The sequence below is a fragment of the Sander vitreus genome, chromosome 3 (assembly GCF_031162955.1).
Source record: "Sander vitreus isolate 19-12246 chromosome 3, sanVit1, whole genome shotgun sequence".
NCBI classification, from domain to species: Eukaryota; Metazoa; Chordata; class Actinopteri; order Perciformes; family Percidae; genus Sander; species Sander vitreus.
Window position 1 is genome coordinate 19,604,298 of NC_135857.1, and position 14,514 is coordinate 19,618,811.

Sequence of the window (14,514 nt, forward strand, 5' to 3'; positions counted from 1 at the left end):
AAGGCGGCAATCAACCAAGGAGAACAGCTTTGAGGGGGTTCTGTTAGATTCACAAGACTGTTTTCCCAATAACATCAATACGTTTGTCTAAATAGCCTGTAAAGTGCAACTGAATGAAGATCTACAGGAAGAGATTTCCCACCACTACACCTACGCCATGTCTGCGCTATATGTCCTGACTGACTTCATGTGGGCAGCTGGGATTCATTTCAGAAATCAGAGAGTGATTTTCCTGTTCCAGTTATCAAAAGAAACTGTCTGGATTCTGTACTCTTCATACATTTGCCACTATGAATGTGTACAATTTCTTTTTTTGTTTCTCAGAGCATTTCCTTCAATACAAACTTTCTTAGCTGAAGATCATTGGAAAGAGGACTATGGGTGTGCTTGTATCACCCACCCTCCCCCACATCTACTATAAAAGGGCTAAAAGTACACCCATCCATCCATGTTGGCAGTGAAAGGCCGGTCTTGTTGCTTTGGCTTATGTGCACCTGCTCCAGTACACTCTGGACACTTTAGCCAGCCGGTTAGCCTCTATCGCATCATTCACAGCCCTCAAAGGAAAGGAAAATTAAATGCACACAAGATTTGAGTTGGGTTAGCTTCCATGCACCATTAAATATTGTTTCTACTGTCCTGCTTATAATGAAGACAATATACCATCTCACTTGACTTTTAATGAATACCTATTGTCTCTTTAATTTGTTAAATACGCTGGGAGCTACACAAAGACACAGTTTCTTTGAGGTTTGTCTCCAACAAACATCAATACAATCTGCAATTGATATTCATGGCACATGTAAGCTGTTCTTTGCTGAACTTTATTTTCACTAACCTGCAGCTGGAGACTGAGCTGTGTAAAAAGCAGAACGCACTGGGCAACAGATGGGCACTGCATGGTCTTGGACCCACAATTAAACTTAGTTAAAGCTGCATATGTCCATGTGTTAATGCCATGTCCACAACATAGGATACAGTTTTGGTTGCTGTTGTTTTATCAGCCTTGTTTAACAGTCTTTGTACAGTTACACCTGTGATCTCAGTGTCTTAATGTGATCATTTCCAATACATTTAAGTGGATTTAAACTGTTCTTCTATTGAGCTGGGATCAGACCCACTTCAAGAACCCTGTGCCCATATTGCTGCTCGGACCTTCAACAAAATCCAAACTTCCTATATATGCCTACATTTATCTGCAATAATCGGCAACAAGTCCCCGCTTGTTGTCGATTATTGCATTAGGGCATATTGGGCACTGGAAGTATACATATTTATATATACACAAGTAAACAGCATAATATACAAGTAATCGCACAAACAGCCCGTGTGTGTGTGTGTGTGTGTGTGTGTGTGTGTGTGTGTGTGTGTGTGTGTGTGTGTGTGCAACAGACTTCTCGGACACCACCCCCACCTCCAAAAAAACATGCAAAGTCTCAGTGTATGTCCTGTTGCTGTTTTTAAAGAAAACAAAACAAATCTGTTCTTCAGCACTTACGATTTTACTGAGATCCATGATCGTCCCCCAAAACACGCGAGTGAGGATCCTTGGAGCCAGAGAGGAGATCCGCTGTATCCTAACGTGGAGTAATTAGTAACGGGAAGGCGACTGAGGCAACAAATGCATTTGCGAAGAGAAGGGGGGGGGGGGAGGAGGTGGAGCGGGTCGTTAGCTCAACATGTGTCCCGATTTGGTATTAAAATGTTCCCCGAGCCTTCCTTCCTTCCTTCCGCGTCCTTTCTCCTTTTTCTCTGCGAGCCCTACGTGCTCCCTTATCGGCGAGGACTTCCAGCATCCGACAGCCGAGAAGCCGAAGCTCTCCGGGAGGAAAACACAAGAGGACTACCGCTGATAATACCAGCTCATTTCAGCTTCACGTTAAAACCCACCCTGCTTGTATGTATCAGCCCACATAGCGGCTAAGACCAAGACAGTAGGCTACCTTTATTTTGCAAATAGCCCGCTCTCTTGTTAGACAATAGTAGCACGGAGCCTGCAGAGAGGGATGGCTTAAACCCTGTGGTTCCCAAGCTGGGGTCTGGGGACCGAAGGGGGTCCTGAAAGAGGGGAGGTGATGTCCAGGAAATGAGAACACAGCTGCATATCCACTGGTGCTCCTTTTATTAGCAGGTAGTGTGATCACCAATTCTTTTGTTTGGTTCACCTGGCCTGCAGCAGAAGACTGCAAAAAATAAGCAAACATCTTGGAGGATGTTCCTTAGGGTGATGACGTCAATATTGTCATTCAATAAAGAGTTGTTTTCAAGAAAAGGTGTGGACACCCCTCCGCCTTCTCTCCTGCTCAGTGTGCCACACCACATACACAAACCATAACCACAAGTAGCTATTGTTAACACTAGTAAAACATACTGATTTAAAATAAATATTACATGACTGCATGCTTCATTTGGTTTTTAAAGCGCTGAGGCCTGTGGGCAGGGAAAAAAGCTCAGCTTTCACCATGAGAGCAATTCTAGGTAACTGATGCCCCCATCTGGTTTCTCTAAGACTGTCAACCAACATTTTCTGTCTTCACGGCACAGTTGTGTTTGATGTGAGCCTGATATTTTAGAGTTTTACAATAGGCATTTGTCACAGAAGACATTTTGACATGTAGAAAAATCACAGGTGTGAATTTAGAAAATAATGAATTAATAGCTGAATGCCATTTATGCTTCAGTTTCAGGGTCCTGGTATTGTGCATGCTGGCTCTCTGTCACAACTTACTGGGACACTTTAAACCATCGTTAATGTTATTATTAGAAAACAAGGACTTCAAGAACGAGAAAATCCCGCACACTGCTCTTGCTGCAGCATCACTATCTATTAAAGAAAACTAACGTTTTGGTCCCTCTGGAGCTTCGTCAAGAGTAGTTTTCGTTAATAAATGGTGATGCTGCAGCAAGAGCAGTGTGCGGGAATTTCAATTTCTTCAAGTCCTTGTTTTTGTTCTATGCACCTGCACAGAAGAATTGTTTGGATGTGCAAATTATTTGCGAATTATTACAAAACACAAATTATATCACTCATAATTGTAAAAAAAACAAACAAAAAAACACTAAGCACACTTGTTTACCATTATAGCTGAAGTCCTGTCCTGGCATTTTTGTTTTTTTCAATTTCATTACAATTCTTACAAAAGAAGACACTTGTTTATTCCCTGATTTAGTTGAATAAACAGTTAGTATTATGGAGCCAGCCACGTTTATCGGTGTTTTACAGTCATGTGAAAAAATTAGGACACCCATGCTAAAGTTGACTAAAAAGAGGAATAAAAAAAATCATCTTTTGGAAATTGATCTTAATGCCTTAATTCAAAAAAATGAAGAAAAATCCAACCTTTAAGAACACCAATTTTGTTTGGTTTTATTTCAGTTAGCCTAATAGCTGGTTTGATTTGCATTGAGAGATGATTTTATGGAAAGTACCCCATGCCAATTTCTAGGTATGGTGAAGGGGATGTGATGATGTGGGGCTATTTTAATTCCAAAGGCCAAGGGAACTTTATCAGGATGCATAGTATCCTGGATCCATGAAATAACTGGCCTTTAAAAATAAACATCTGCCTGCCTCTATGGGAATTTAACATAGGGGTGTACTTACTTACGCCCCCTGTATTTTAAGGAAGAACATTTATTTATTCACGATTATTCATTCACAAAGAAAATTGGTGTCCTTAAAGATTGGATTTTTCCTCATTTTTTTAATTAAGGCATTAAGATCAATTTGCAAAAGATGATTTTTTTTTATTCCTCTTTTTAAGTCAACTTTAGCATGGATGTCCTAATTTTTTCACATGATTGTAAGTCCCCAGCATCTCCTTCCAGGCAGCGCTGCCTGGAAGGCACTGGGATTAGGCAATGGTTATGGTTATGGTTTGGGTTAGGGTTATGTGCCTTGAAGTCAACGGTCGCAGCGCTGCCTGGAAGGAGACGTTGGGGGCTTAAAACACCATCGAGCGCCAGCCACAGACAGAGAAGTGGCTGACACTTTTCCTCCCACCTCCTCAAACTCATTCTTTTCTCGTGGAGGTGGAAAGTTTATAACCATCATCCACATCATCTGTTCTTTTTTCCTGCGTGTTACAAATGCTGGATGCCTTCACAGACAGTATATGCTGAAAATTGTCAGGGACATTTCCTAGATTCCGTGTGAGAAAGGACATGAGGTGTGATATGGGTGGGAACTTGGACAAATGCTCACAAGAGCTCAGAGTTGACTAGCATTGCTTTAACAATAACAGTATATGTCCTGTACAGCTGTACTGATTATAAAATGCTAAAAACAATATAACGCAGTAAAGTTCAGCACTACCATTAATTATGATCTTAGTAAAAACAATATGGTTACATTAACACATTGTTTTAGTTTTAACAAAAAATGACCATTATAAGCTTCATAAAGGTTGAATATGTGGCAGAGCTGCTGTACTGGATTGCATTTGATTGCAGATGTACTTAATAAAGTTGTCAAAGAGTGTATGTTTCAATCAATTAGAACTAAACTGATGTGTAATATACTGTATTTGTGGAAATTGACATATTACAGCAGCAATTTGATACATACATACATACATACATACATACATACATACATACAAGATATATACATTAACACTTTAGGAGTTTTAAGTGTTAATATGAATTATCCAATCGGACCTTTAAGTCATAGATTACCGTTCCGGGTAATTCAACACCCTGTTGGGATTCTAATTCGCAATAATGACCGGCTTGCTCTACATTATCCTCCTCATTACAAGGCTAGTACTAAGAAATGAATAATTTGCCACAAAATATTGATTTGAATTTTTTTTTTTTTTTATAGGCATCGGTATTTGATGATCTGGGAATGAGAACGAGTTGTTGAAACTGATGGCCCTGTTTCCTGTTCATGTCTCACTGGCTGGCTGATCGCTGGCGACTCGCCGCTGCTATAAAATCAGCCTACCTGTCTACCAGAGAGGACAAGTTGGCTGTTAGTAAGCTTATGTTAGCTATGTGTTAGCAAGCTAAGGCACTTGCAAACATAATACTGAATAGCTTTCTGATTTATCCACATTCCACTATAACACAAGTTGCATACTGTCAAAATGCTTAAGGTTAACTTATAGAAATATAGTTAGCCTAAAACTGACATATGATGATAAATGTCAGAGCCCACGTAACAGATAAGATTGGATTATTATTTTGAGCATTTTAGGCCTTTATTGGACAGGACAACTTGAGACGTGAAATGGGAGAGCAAGGGGGAATGACATGCAGCAAAGGGCCGCAGGTCGAAACCGAACCCGCTGCGGTAAGGACTGAGCCTTTGTACATGGGCCGTATGCTCAACCAGGTGAGCTATCCAGACCTCAGGTCTTATTGCCTGTACAGTGTTTCCCACACATAGACTAAATGTGTGGCGGTGCGCCGCACTATCAACACCGGCCACCACACATTGTGTTTCGTTATTATTATTTTTTTTAAACACTATTTAAAACACGTTCAGCTGCATTTCCTTACCCTGCTCTCTACTGTCACTTGCGTCTCACTCACACACACACACACACACACACGCGTCTGTCTCCATAAAGGAGAGAAGACGGCTGGCGAAATTCACAAGTTCACAAAAGGTTGGTATCTATCTCGTGAACACCTTTATACAATCACACATTAAAAAGTGCTATAAAAATATTTTATATTCTGAATACAATGTTGTCAGTGTGTTAATGTTGGAGTCCCGACCCGACTCTTAGCAAACAAGCAATTGCGCCTGCTTTAGAAAGTTAACTAGTCGCAAGTTTGTGGTAAAATGCAGTTGGGTTGTCAAGGTCAAAACACTATGTAGCAGTTGTGAATCAAATACACGTATTATAAATAATGTTATTTCATTTTTTTACTCTTACACTGAATGTTTACTGCTTCAATCCAGATGAGTATTGAAAAGTATTTTCCGCAAAAAAGGTACATGTTGAGGATAAGGACCAGCCTGAACTGGAGGTATCAGTCTGAAACAGAGCTTAACAGTCCGACCAGTGTAATTAGTTATGTTATTAAGTTGTTTACAATATTTTCAGGCTTCAACCAGTGAAAGACAGGGTCAGGGAGAGAAATAGATAGCTTCGTTAGGCATTGAAGTAGGAGAGGAGGACAGCATTGCTTTGTAATCTGTGGGAAACACTGCTGTATCCACTTTTGTCTTCCTAAAAGCTCAGTTTTTCGGCTCAGCAGCTTATAAAAACTTAGTTATGGGTTCTTTAACCTGTTGTTAGTGCATCCCATGTAATGAAGGGCTTTAAAGACCAAACATTTTCATTATTATTATTATTATTATTATTATTATTATTATTATTATTAATGTTACTACTAATAGTAGTTTTTCTAATATAAACTGGTTTATTAAAGGATAATAATGCTACTCTTGTCATGTAGATCTCACCAGAAACAATACGCCTAAAAGATACATTTTTTAATCCAGGCCACTGTTTTAAAAAAGGCTTTTCTATACAATCACAGGACATCAGCTGATCGACCGAGACCAGGCCAGCCACGATAATCAATATGTAATCAGTATACCATTGGTGCTGCACAATATACCTCCAGGCTGTTCAACATAAACAGTCTGTCTCCAGACAATGCCGGCTTTTTTCCACTGAATCTCTTCACTTCCTGGTACGGCGTGGGCCCTTCGTTGTGAGGACAGCCTCACAGAGCATTTCTCACAGCAGTCCCACTCTGTCTCTGCCTGGCCTTCACTCAGCCAACCAAAACCCTTCCCCTTTTAATAAAAATTTTAAAGTTTTCACATTAAATTATGTGTCATCTCCTCATCACCATCTTTCCATTACAATTAGCTTCTAAAAAATCTTCCTTCCTCAAATATTACACATTTATAGAGTGAAGGACAAGGAGTAAAAATTATGGTTTACCTGACTGTTGTTGACTGTGTGGATGAGGTTCCAACTAACTTGCCCATTTAGTGCTGGAGACAACTCATCAAACATCACAAAACCTCTTTGTGCAATGGTGACATCACATATGGTTTTCTTATGCTTTATTTAATAGCAACAGAGGAATTTTAGTCTTTAAGTCCTGCTAAAAATTAAAGTCTGTCAATGCCTAACAAATATAAACAAAAATATGTCCGGCTTTGAACTATGCAGATTCCTAACTGTACAATTACAAATTTGGTGCAGATATGGGATATTCAGCTGATACCTCCGATATCATAACTTTTGATATAACTTAAAAAATGTAGTTGCAGTAATAAAAGTGTTCCACATTAAAGTTCTCTGAAGCAAAACATGGTCTTTGTTGAGCAAACAGGCTAAAGCCTGTGCACAGGGGTAAAGTCCTCTCATGCAGACTAACTCTGAGGTTAAAATGTGTAGTTTTTCAGGTCAACTCTATGTCTCCCAATGCTAAAGTCCAATACAGAAATGATCCAGCATTTTGTTCAAATCAACATATGTTTCCACCATCTGTACATGCTATAGGATTCTTAAATCAGTCTGCTGCATTAAAGCAGGTTTGCAGAGGATATTTGGGCTCAGACTGTCAGACAATAAAAGGTAAAATTCTGAGTGTGTCCTTATAAATAAGCGTTCTCTTTCATTCTGATGTGTTGTATAAATTAACATCTATAAATTAACAATTATCCATGCGAGTTGGCATGATCAGTACAAGGGCTTGGCAATAATTTAATATTATTGTTTATAACCTTTCAATGGAATCATAACCTCTAATAATGCTGCAAGTAATCAAAAACTGACAAATGTAGCTAAAGCTTTGTCTGTTGTAATGTAGAACAGTTAGGACACAGTTCATTGCATTGAACATCAGTTTGACCACTTTAAATGTGATTGTATAGTGTTTTACCATACCTAATATATCAGAAAATATCTACGTTAATATAGTAACATTTATTTCAGCCATATCATTCAGCCTTACAGGACGGCTACATTGCATGCGTAACGTATGCGGAGGGGAAGCTCCAACACTACGCTTCCACAATAATCAATGAAACTGGCTACACCGTGCATGAGAGCAGCACGCAAGTGGTGTGAAAGCACTGCGGAGATCAGCACTACAAACGTTAAAATAGGACAGTCTTCTATTATGTCTATTTATTTATTTTTATTAAACTACCAATATACAGAAAATTACTAAATGACTGTCAATGAGTTTATTGGCAGCTTATTGAGTTTCTATTTTTATTTATTGTTTCCTGTCACCTGTGCCCTTTGATAATAGCATACTGAATGATAAAAGTAAAAAAAGAAAAAGAAAAGATGAGCAATAAGAGCTTATTGACCTAACGTTAACTCCATTAGTCAGTGCAGAATGTACATTATTATTTAAAATGAGGAAGCAGGCTAATTTGCAAACCACACGCTTACACAGATGATGCAGGTTTCAGTCTGACTTTTGACCTTTGCTGCATGTAAAACAAAAACAACACTCCATCTCTGTCTCTCTCTCTCTCTTTCCGCTTTACTGTGCTGTAAAACACAGATGAGAACTCCAAAACAATGTGTAAATCAAAGCCATTGTTAATGCCGCCAGGAACTCATCGTTGCACTATTCTACCGCCAGTTAGTGCAATGAGGCCACAAACCACCGCCTGCTGTTTCTGCCGCCTCAGTGCTTTTAATGGTCTCGCTTTCATGCTTGCATGCTTGTCTGTGTGTACTGTATATATGCGGATATCCCTCCATAACTTCCCTGCACTTTGAATTGCAGGATGTAAATGAAGCAAAGGAAGACTCCAGACAATAAACGATGGAGGGAAGAACAACAAGGTAAAGAGAAAGACAAAATACAGTGGAGAAAGAGAGGCAGAGAGACGGGGTGATACAAAAATTCTTGTCTATGTCTGCCCTGCTGAGTCCTGCTTGTGCCCGAGGCCCAGGGCCCCGCTCCTCCCCTGAATTCCACAGCTGCCAGGGCACTGAACAGCAACAACCCTTAGCATTGGCTAAGGGTTGTTGCTGTTGTTAAGGGTTGAGGGTTAATGGAGGTCCATACTGTAACCCAGTGATTCCCAACCAGGGGTACTTGTAAACAAGGGGTACTTATGCAGCTGCTAGGAGATATGTGTGAGAGATTATGGTGTAATCAACTAATTAAAAAAAAATGATGCCATTTAATTGTTCAAATATATATTTACAATGAGAACACATTCAGTCAGATGTAACAATTGAGAGTGCGTATAAACTAGTTAGCAGCCAGCAGACAGGAGGGGGCAGTTAAATGGTTAGCTAAAAGTAAAAGATAAACGGAAATAGATAAAAGTCATGGATTAACAGTTAAAATTGTTAACTAATGGATAAAGTTGAAATAATTAGCTAAAAGTAATAATAAATGGTTGAAATTGTTAGCTAAAAGTAATGAATGAATGGGTGAAATTATTAGCTAAAAGTAATTAGCAGTTAAAATAGTTAGCTAAAAGTAAAAGATAAAAGGAAGTAGTTCGCTAAAACTCGTGGATTAACAGTTGAAATTGTTAGCTAAAAGTAATGGATTAGCAGTTGAACTTGATAGCTAAAAGTAATGGATAAACAGTTTAAATTATTATCTTAAAGTAATGGATTAGCAGTTGAAATTGTTACCTGAAAGTAATGGACAAACGGTTTAAATTTTTAGCTAAAAAAAAGATTTGCAGTTAAAATAGTTAAAGTTCAGGATACACGGTTTAGATTGTTAGCTAAAAGTAATGGATTAGCAATTAAAACAGTTAACGGTGGCTAAAAGTAATAGATAAACAGTTTAAATTGTTAGCTAAAAGTAATGGATTACCAAATGAAATAGTCAAGATTGGTTAAAAGTAAAAGATAAATTGTTTCAATTGTTAACTGAAATTATAAAAGGTTTCAATTGTTAGTTAAAATGATGAAACCATTAATGTTAGCTAAAAGTAATGGATAAACAGTTTAAACAGGTAATAGATACAGTAAATGGTTGAAAAGTCCAGCTTCTGCTACTCCAAGTGGTAGTATAATGAATGCAGACTTGACTTAACCGACCATAATAGTGACAGTTTAATGAGATAGAAAAGGTCAGTAAACACTGCTATATATTCACACCAACTGCCAAACAAGCATATCTTTAAATAAACAGGACTCATCAATGACATCCGTGTGGACCAGTAAAGAAGAAGGAGGTGGCTGGCAGCCAGTCTAATTTTAAGGCCTTAATTATGTAACATACAATGTGGTGTCACCCAGGGGCTCACGGTGCATGTCCCAACTGAGGAACTGGTGCCCCAGAAGTTTTCCACAAGCACTAATTTGGGCTCATATCGGTCCAGAGATTACTACCTACACCAGCTTTCAAATGAAAAACCCTGGCCTCTGACAGCTTGAAGATGGTTTTGCACTCTAGGAAAGGGTTGGTATCTCTGACATTTTGAAGCCTTAAAATAAAGATTATAACAAGTGTTTAGTACTAACTTGTTATTTACTTGTTGGTTTTATTCTATTGAGAACACAATAGAACACCAAAAGATGGAATGCTGTTCAAGACAAACACACCAAAGATTAAACCCCCTAAACTCAAAATTAAAGAGTTAGCTGCTATTATGAGGCGAAACATGTCATTAAAAGTAGGCGCTGTGTGCTACAGGGCTGCCCTGTCTCTTTCTTTTTATAACCCAGTGTGGACACTATGGCAGAGGATTTTGAACACACCCTGGTTGTTTACCCAACTCAATGGAGATATAGGCAAGCACTTCTCAAAATCAGCATTTTACACAGCTATGGCTTTACAGTAGTTGAGCCTGCTGTCTGCAGAGCACACTGCTCATAGCTTGTAACTGTAGGTTGCATGTTGAGAAGGACATACTGTATAATCCGCTGTTTACCCTGGCTTTGTACTGACATACTGCTGATAGTCATTTCTCTAGTGACACATTTCTTTACATGCATTGCAACTGATTATAAAAGTTATTCTGCTCTGTGGTTAACACACTCACATATCGGTAGCAACCAACCTTAACAACTCAAAAAGTTGCTTGTCTTCTGTCATAATAATATTAGTCTATATCCATGACGTTCCACTTCCGGGATTGCTCCGGTGCCGCAGGAAATTCAGCCGGATGCATGTCTTTTTGCCGATGTCCGTTTCCTTCCCCTTTCTTTGTGTTGGAAATTTAAACTATGTTTGATTCATGAGGACTATGGTTAACTGCTCCTCAGATCTCTGCATGGTAAATTGAGACAGCTAGCTAGACTATCTGTACAATCTGAGTTTTCTCTCGCATGACTAAAACAACTTTTGAACGTACACGTTCCACCAAAACAAGTATTTTGCAGCGGCTCTGTGCGGAGTTTAGCGCCGCCCATGACGATTGTGATTGGTTTAAAGAAATGCCAATTAACTAGAGCACGTTTTTCTTCCATCCCGGAATGCTGTGTGGACTAGCCAGACCCTCCTCCGCAGCGTTATGGAGGAAGGTCTGGCAATGCGAGACTACAATAATATGGAAGAACTTCATACTTAACATGGGCTTATTAATATAAACATGTATTAAGCTTTCACTGCATTGTATTGGTTAAAAGAGATGACTGGAGACAACAGAAGCAGACAGACAGATATGCAGATAGACAGGAGGTGAAAGCCAGCCACCCAGCAGATTTAGGAAGCTTTAGAGCACAACAGATCACATCAGATTATCTCTCGCTGATCCCCTGTAAAGTAGACAGCAGATTCATTGATTCCTGCACCGCCTGCCATGGCTCTGGATCCCCCAGTCAAAAATCAACCAAATGAAACTGGCACAATTGGTACCAAGAACAAAACAGCTGAATGTGCTGCGGTCTAGTCACGGAACACTAATAAATAATAGCAAATCAAACTTGGGCTTGTTTTATTTTGCATGGATATTTTCACCCTCCTTAATGGTAGCAGTGAGCTGATCAACTGCAAAGCTCTGTGCTTCATTTCAATTATCTCAGATAAATTAGAGCTATATTGCATTCAGACGAATTTCTTTTTACTTCAATTGTCACAACACATGTTATCAGAACTCGGAAGGAATGATGTACATGTATTGTGTTGTGATCTAGGAGCCAATTTTGCCTTGACACACTTTCAGAGGGTGGGATCTTAGGAGCCTGACAGTGACCTAGTGACCAGGCTTGGCTCAGGACACATAAAGCCACCATGCGTTTCTCCCAGCCACTCTAATTCATGCTGCTACTGTTCCGGATGGGAGAGGCGTGGGGGACTGAGAGGGGGGTGGGAAAACTATATGCAACCATCCAGACACAGAATTGCCAAATACCTACTGTCCAATTTAGCAGCCGCTGTAAACGGGAGAAGCATGTTGTAGCACTATGTTGCAGCACTACCACAGCAGTTTGTGCTGCCTTGATTTATCTGACCTACTTTCTGCCCCCTTTCCCTCCCCTGTGCCTGGTCTGGGGAGAGGGGAGGGGAGACCACCAGGCAGGAAGCAGCAGGCTCCACAGCATAACAGCAGCCTACATACATATGCTCATTGGGAGAGTCCTGCAAAGGCAGATATAGCTTTTGAAGCTACACAGCATTCATTATTCTCCAGAAGCCATAACAGAAAACTAAACAAAATAAACAAAGAAAAATCAGTCCTTATCTCTTTATTTAGATCTCATCATACCATCATCACTGATCCTGCCTTTACTGGAGACCTATAAGGCACCGACATCCTGTCACACTTGACTCCCTCTTTTTCTGGTTTTTCTAGCAGATATTCTAAACAGCAGATATCTGAATTCAAAAAGGCCATTGACCTACATTTCAACAGCTTTTTTGTTGTACAGTGGACTCATTGGTATCTCTGCTGATCACAGGCAGACATCAGGAAAGGCAACACTGTCTAACCCATAATCTGGATCAAGTACAGGAACAGCGGAGTATCACAACTAGATGGATTCCCTAAATATGTCAAATGCGGTTATTGTGTGTCAAGACAAAATCTCACAATGCATAGTTTAATTAAGGAGCTGACAGCAAACATTCTGACTACTCCCACCGTATAAAGCGACAAGGACTTGGCTTCATCCCACGCTTTCAGGAAAATAATGCTATCATTACATGAATGTGACCCAGCCCCCCTCTCTGCTCCATACCTGCCCTCTCTCAAAGTTTTCCTTCTCCAGCTCCAGGCTGTTGGCCCCTCCAGTCCGTCGGATCACTTTGGGAATAGCGTTGGGTACTTGCTGCATGGAGCTTTTCACTCGATCCATTGTCGTCTTTTTTCACAGCAGCGAAAAAAAACTTTCAGCCGATAAAAAAGGCTAGACTGTAAAACAAATTAAAAAAAATAAAAGCTGCACTAACTATGGCGGGCAGCAGTCCATGCTGGGCTGGACTCGTCGCCCCTTTCACTGGATCATTTGGCCTCTCTGTCCACCACCCCAGTCAATGACAGGAGCAGTCTGAACGGCACCAGTGTAAAGTGAGCCAGGCTTAGAGGAAGGGGACCCTTCCGCTTTTCAAAATAAAACCCCTTAGCCGACGTTTTAGTCTGTAAATCAGAGATCTTCAACAGGTGGTCCGGGACCACTAAGGGGTCTGCAAAGTTACTGCAGGGGGCACCAAAAAATTTTTGAAAGTTTTTTCAAAAATGAAAACGTCTTAACATGAATCCAACATATTATTAGCAAATATAAAGCAGCCTATTAGTTAAAAAAAAAAACAATAATGATAGGCTTACTAGATAGATAGATAGATAGATAGATAGATAGATAGATAGATAGATAGATAGATAGATAGATACTTTATTCATCCCGAAGGAAATTTTAGGCATCCAGTAGCTTACACAACCATAACACAACAAACACATATACACACATATATCACACATACATAAGAATACAAATAAAAATCACTCACAGGATGCAATGACCATGATAAGGTGCTATGGTAGACTGTGTGCAATGGTGATAGTGCAAAAGTGAACAGTGCAGGGATTGAACAGTGCAGTAGATTATTATTAAATATTAACTATGACTATGAAATATTAACATAATAACATATTAGCTGACTGATTGGATAAGAATAAGAACAAAATATAACAGGGAATAAGTTAAAAGATGTAGATTTTATGACCTCAGTCCATATTGTGTACTAGCCTACAGGTAAGGTAGTCACTAAGGTAGCCATTCACAGATACAGTTAATCCTGAGGATTTAGTGTGCCACATGTATGTTTAACATTAAAACATGATTTATAAAATCATGCCAACAATAATTATTTTAATAGCTTAGTATTGGGTGGGTGGGTGGGTGGGTGGGGGGGAGGGGTCCCTGCTCCGTCTCTCTTTTAGTTAAAAGGTCCTTGGCTAAAAAAACGTTGAAGACCAAAGCTGTAATGCGTGAAATGAAATTAGGTCCAGTTCTTACATGTAAAACAAGATTGTAGTGTCATAATTACTTGTTACTAATTAACTCAAATGTGTATTGAACTAAAACCCGGAAGGTCTCCATTTACAATAGATGTATTTGGATATTTTCTCTGGCAACTGTCACTGACTCCTCCCAGTGTTGTAGC

The 14,514-nt window shown here is 39.5% G+C and overlaps 1 protein-coding gene across 2 annotated transcripts in view; it reads right to left on the reverse strand.

Annotated features, from left to right (window-relative positions):
• Positions 1 to 13,408, reverse strand: part of hip1 (huntingtin interacting protein 1) — a 53,082-nt gene extending 39,674 nt beyond the window's left edge. The window contains exon 1 of one of the 2 annotated variants that reach the window (XM_078246404.1): positions 13,092 to 13,408. In XM_078246404.1, the coding sequence (XP_078102530.1) occupies positions 13,092 to 13,208 (117 nt within the window). In that variant the 5' untranslated portion in view covers positions 13,209 to 13,408. Of the gene's footprint in view, positions 1 to 1,498; positions 2,171 to 13,091 lie in introns of those variants that run through there. The other variant, XM_078246406.1, reaches the window with a different exon arrangement.
• Between the last annotated feature and the right edge of the window lie 1,106 nt (positions 13,409 to 14,514).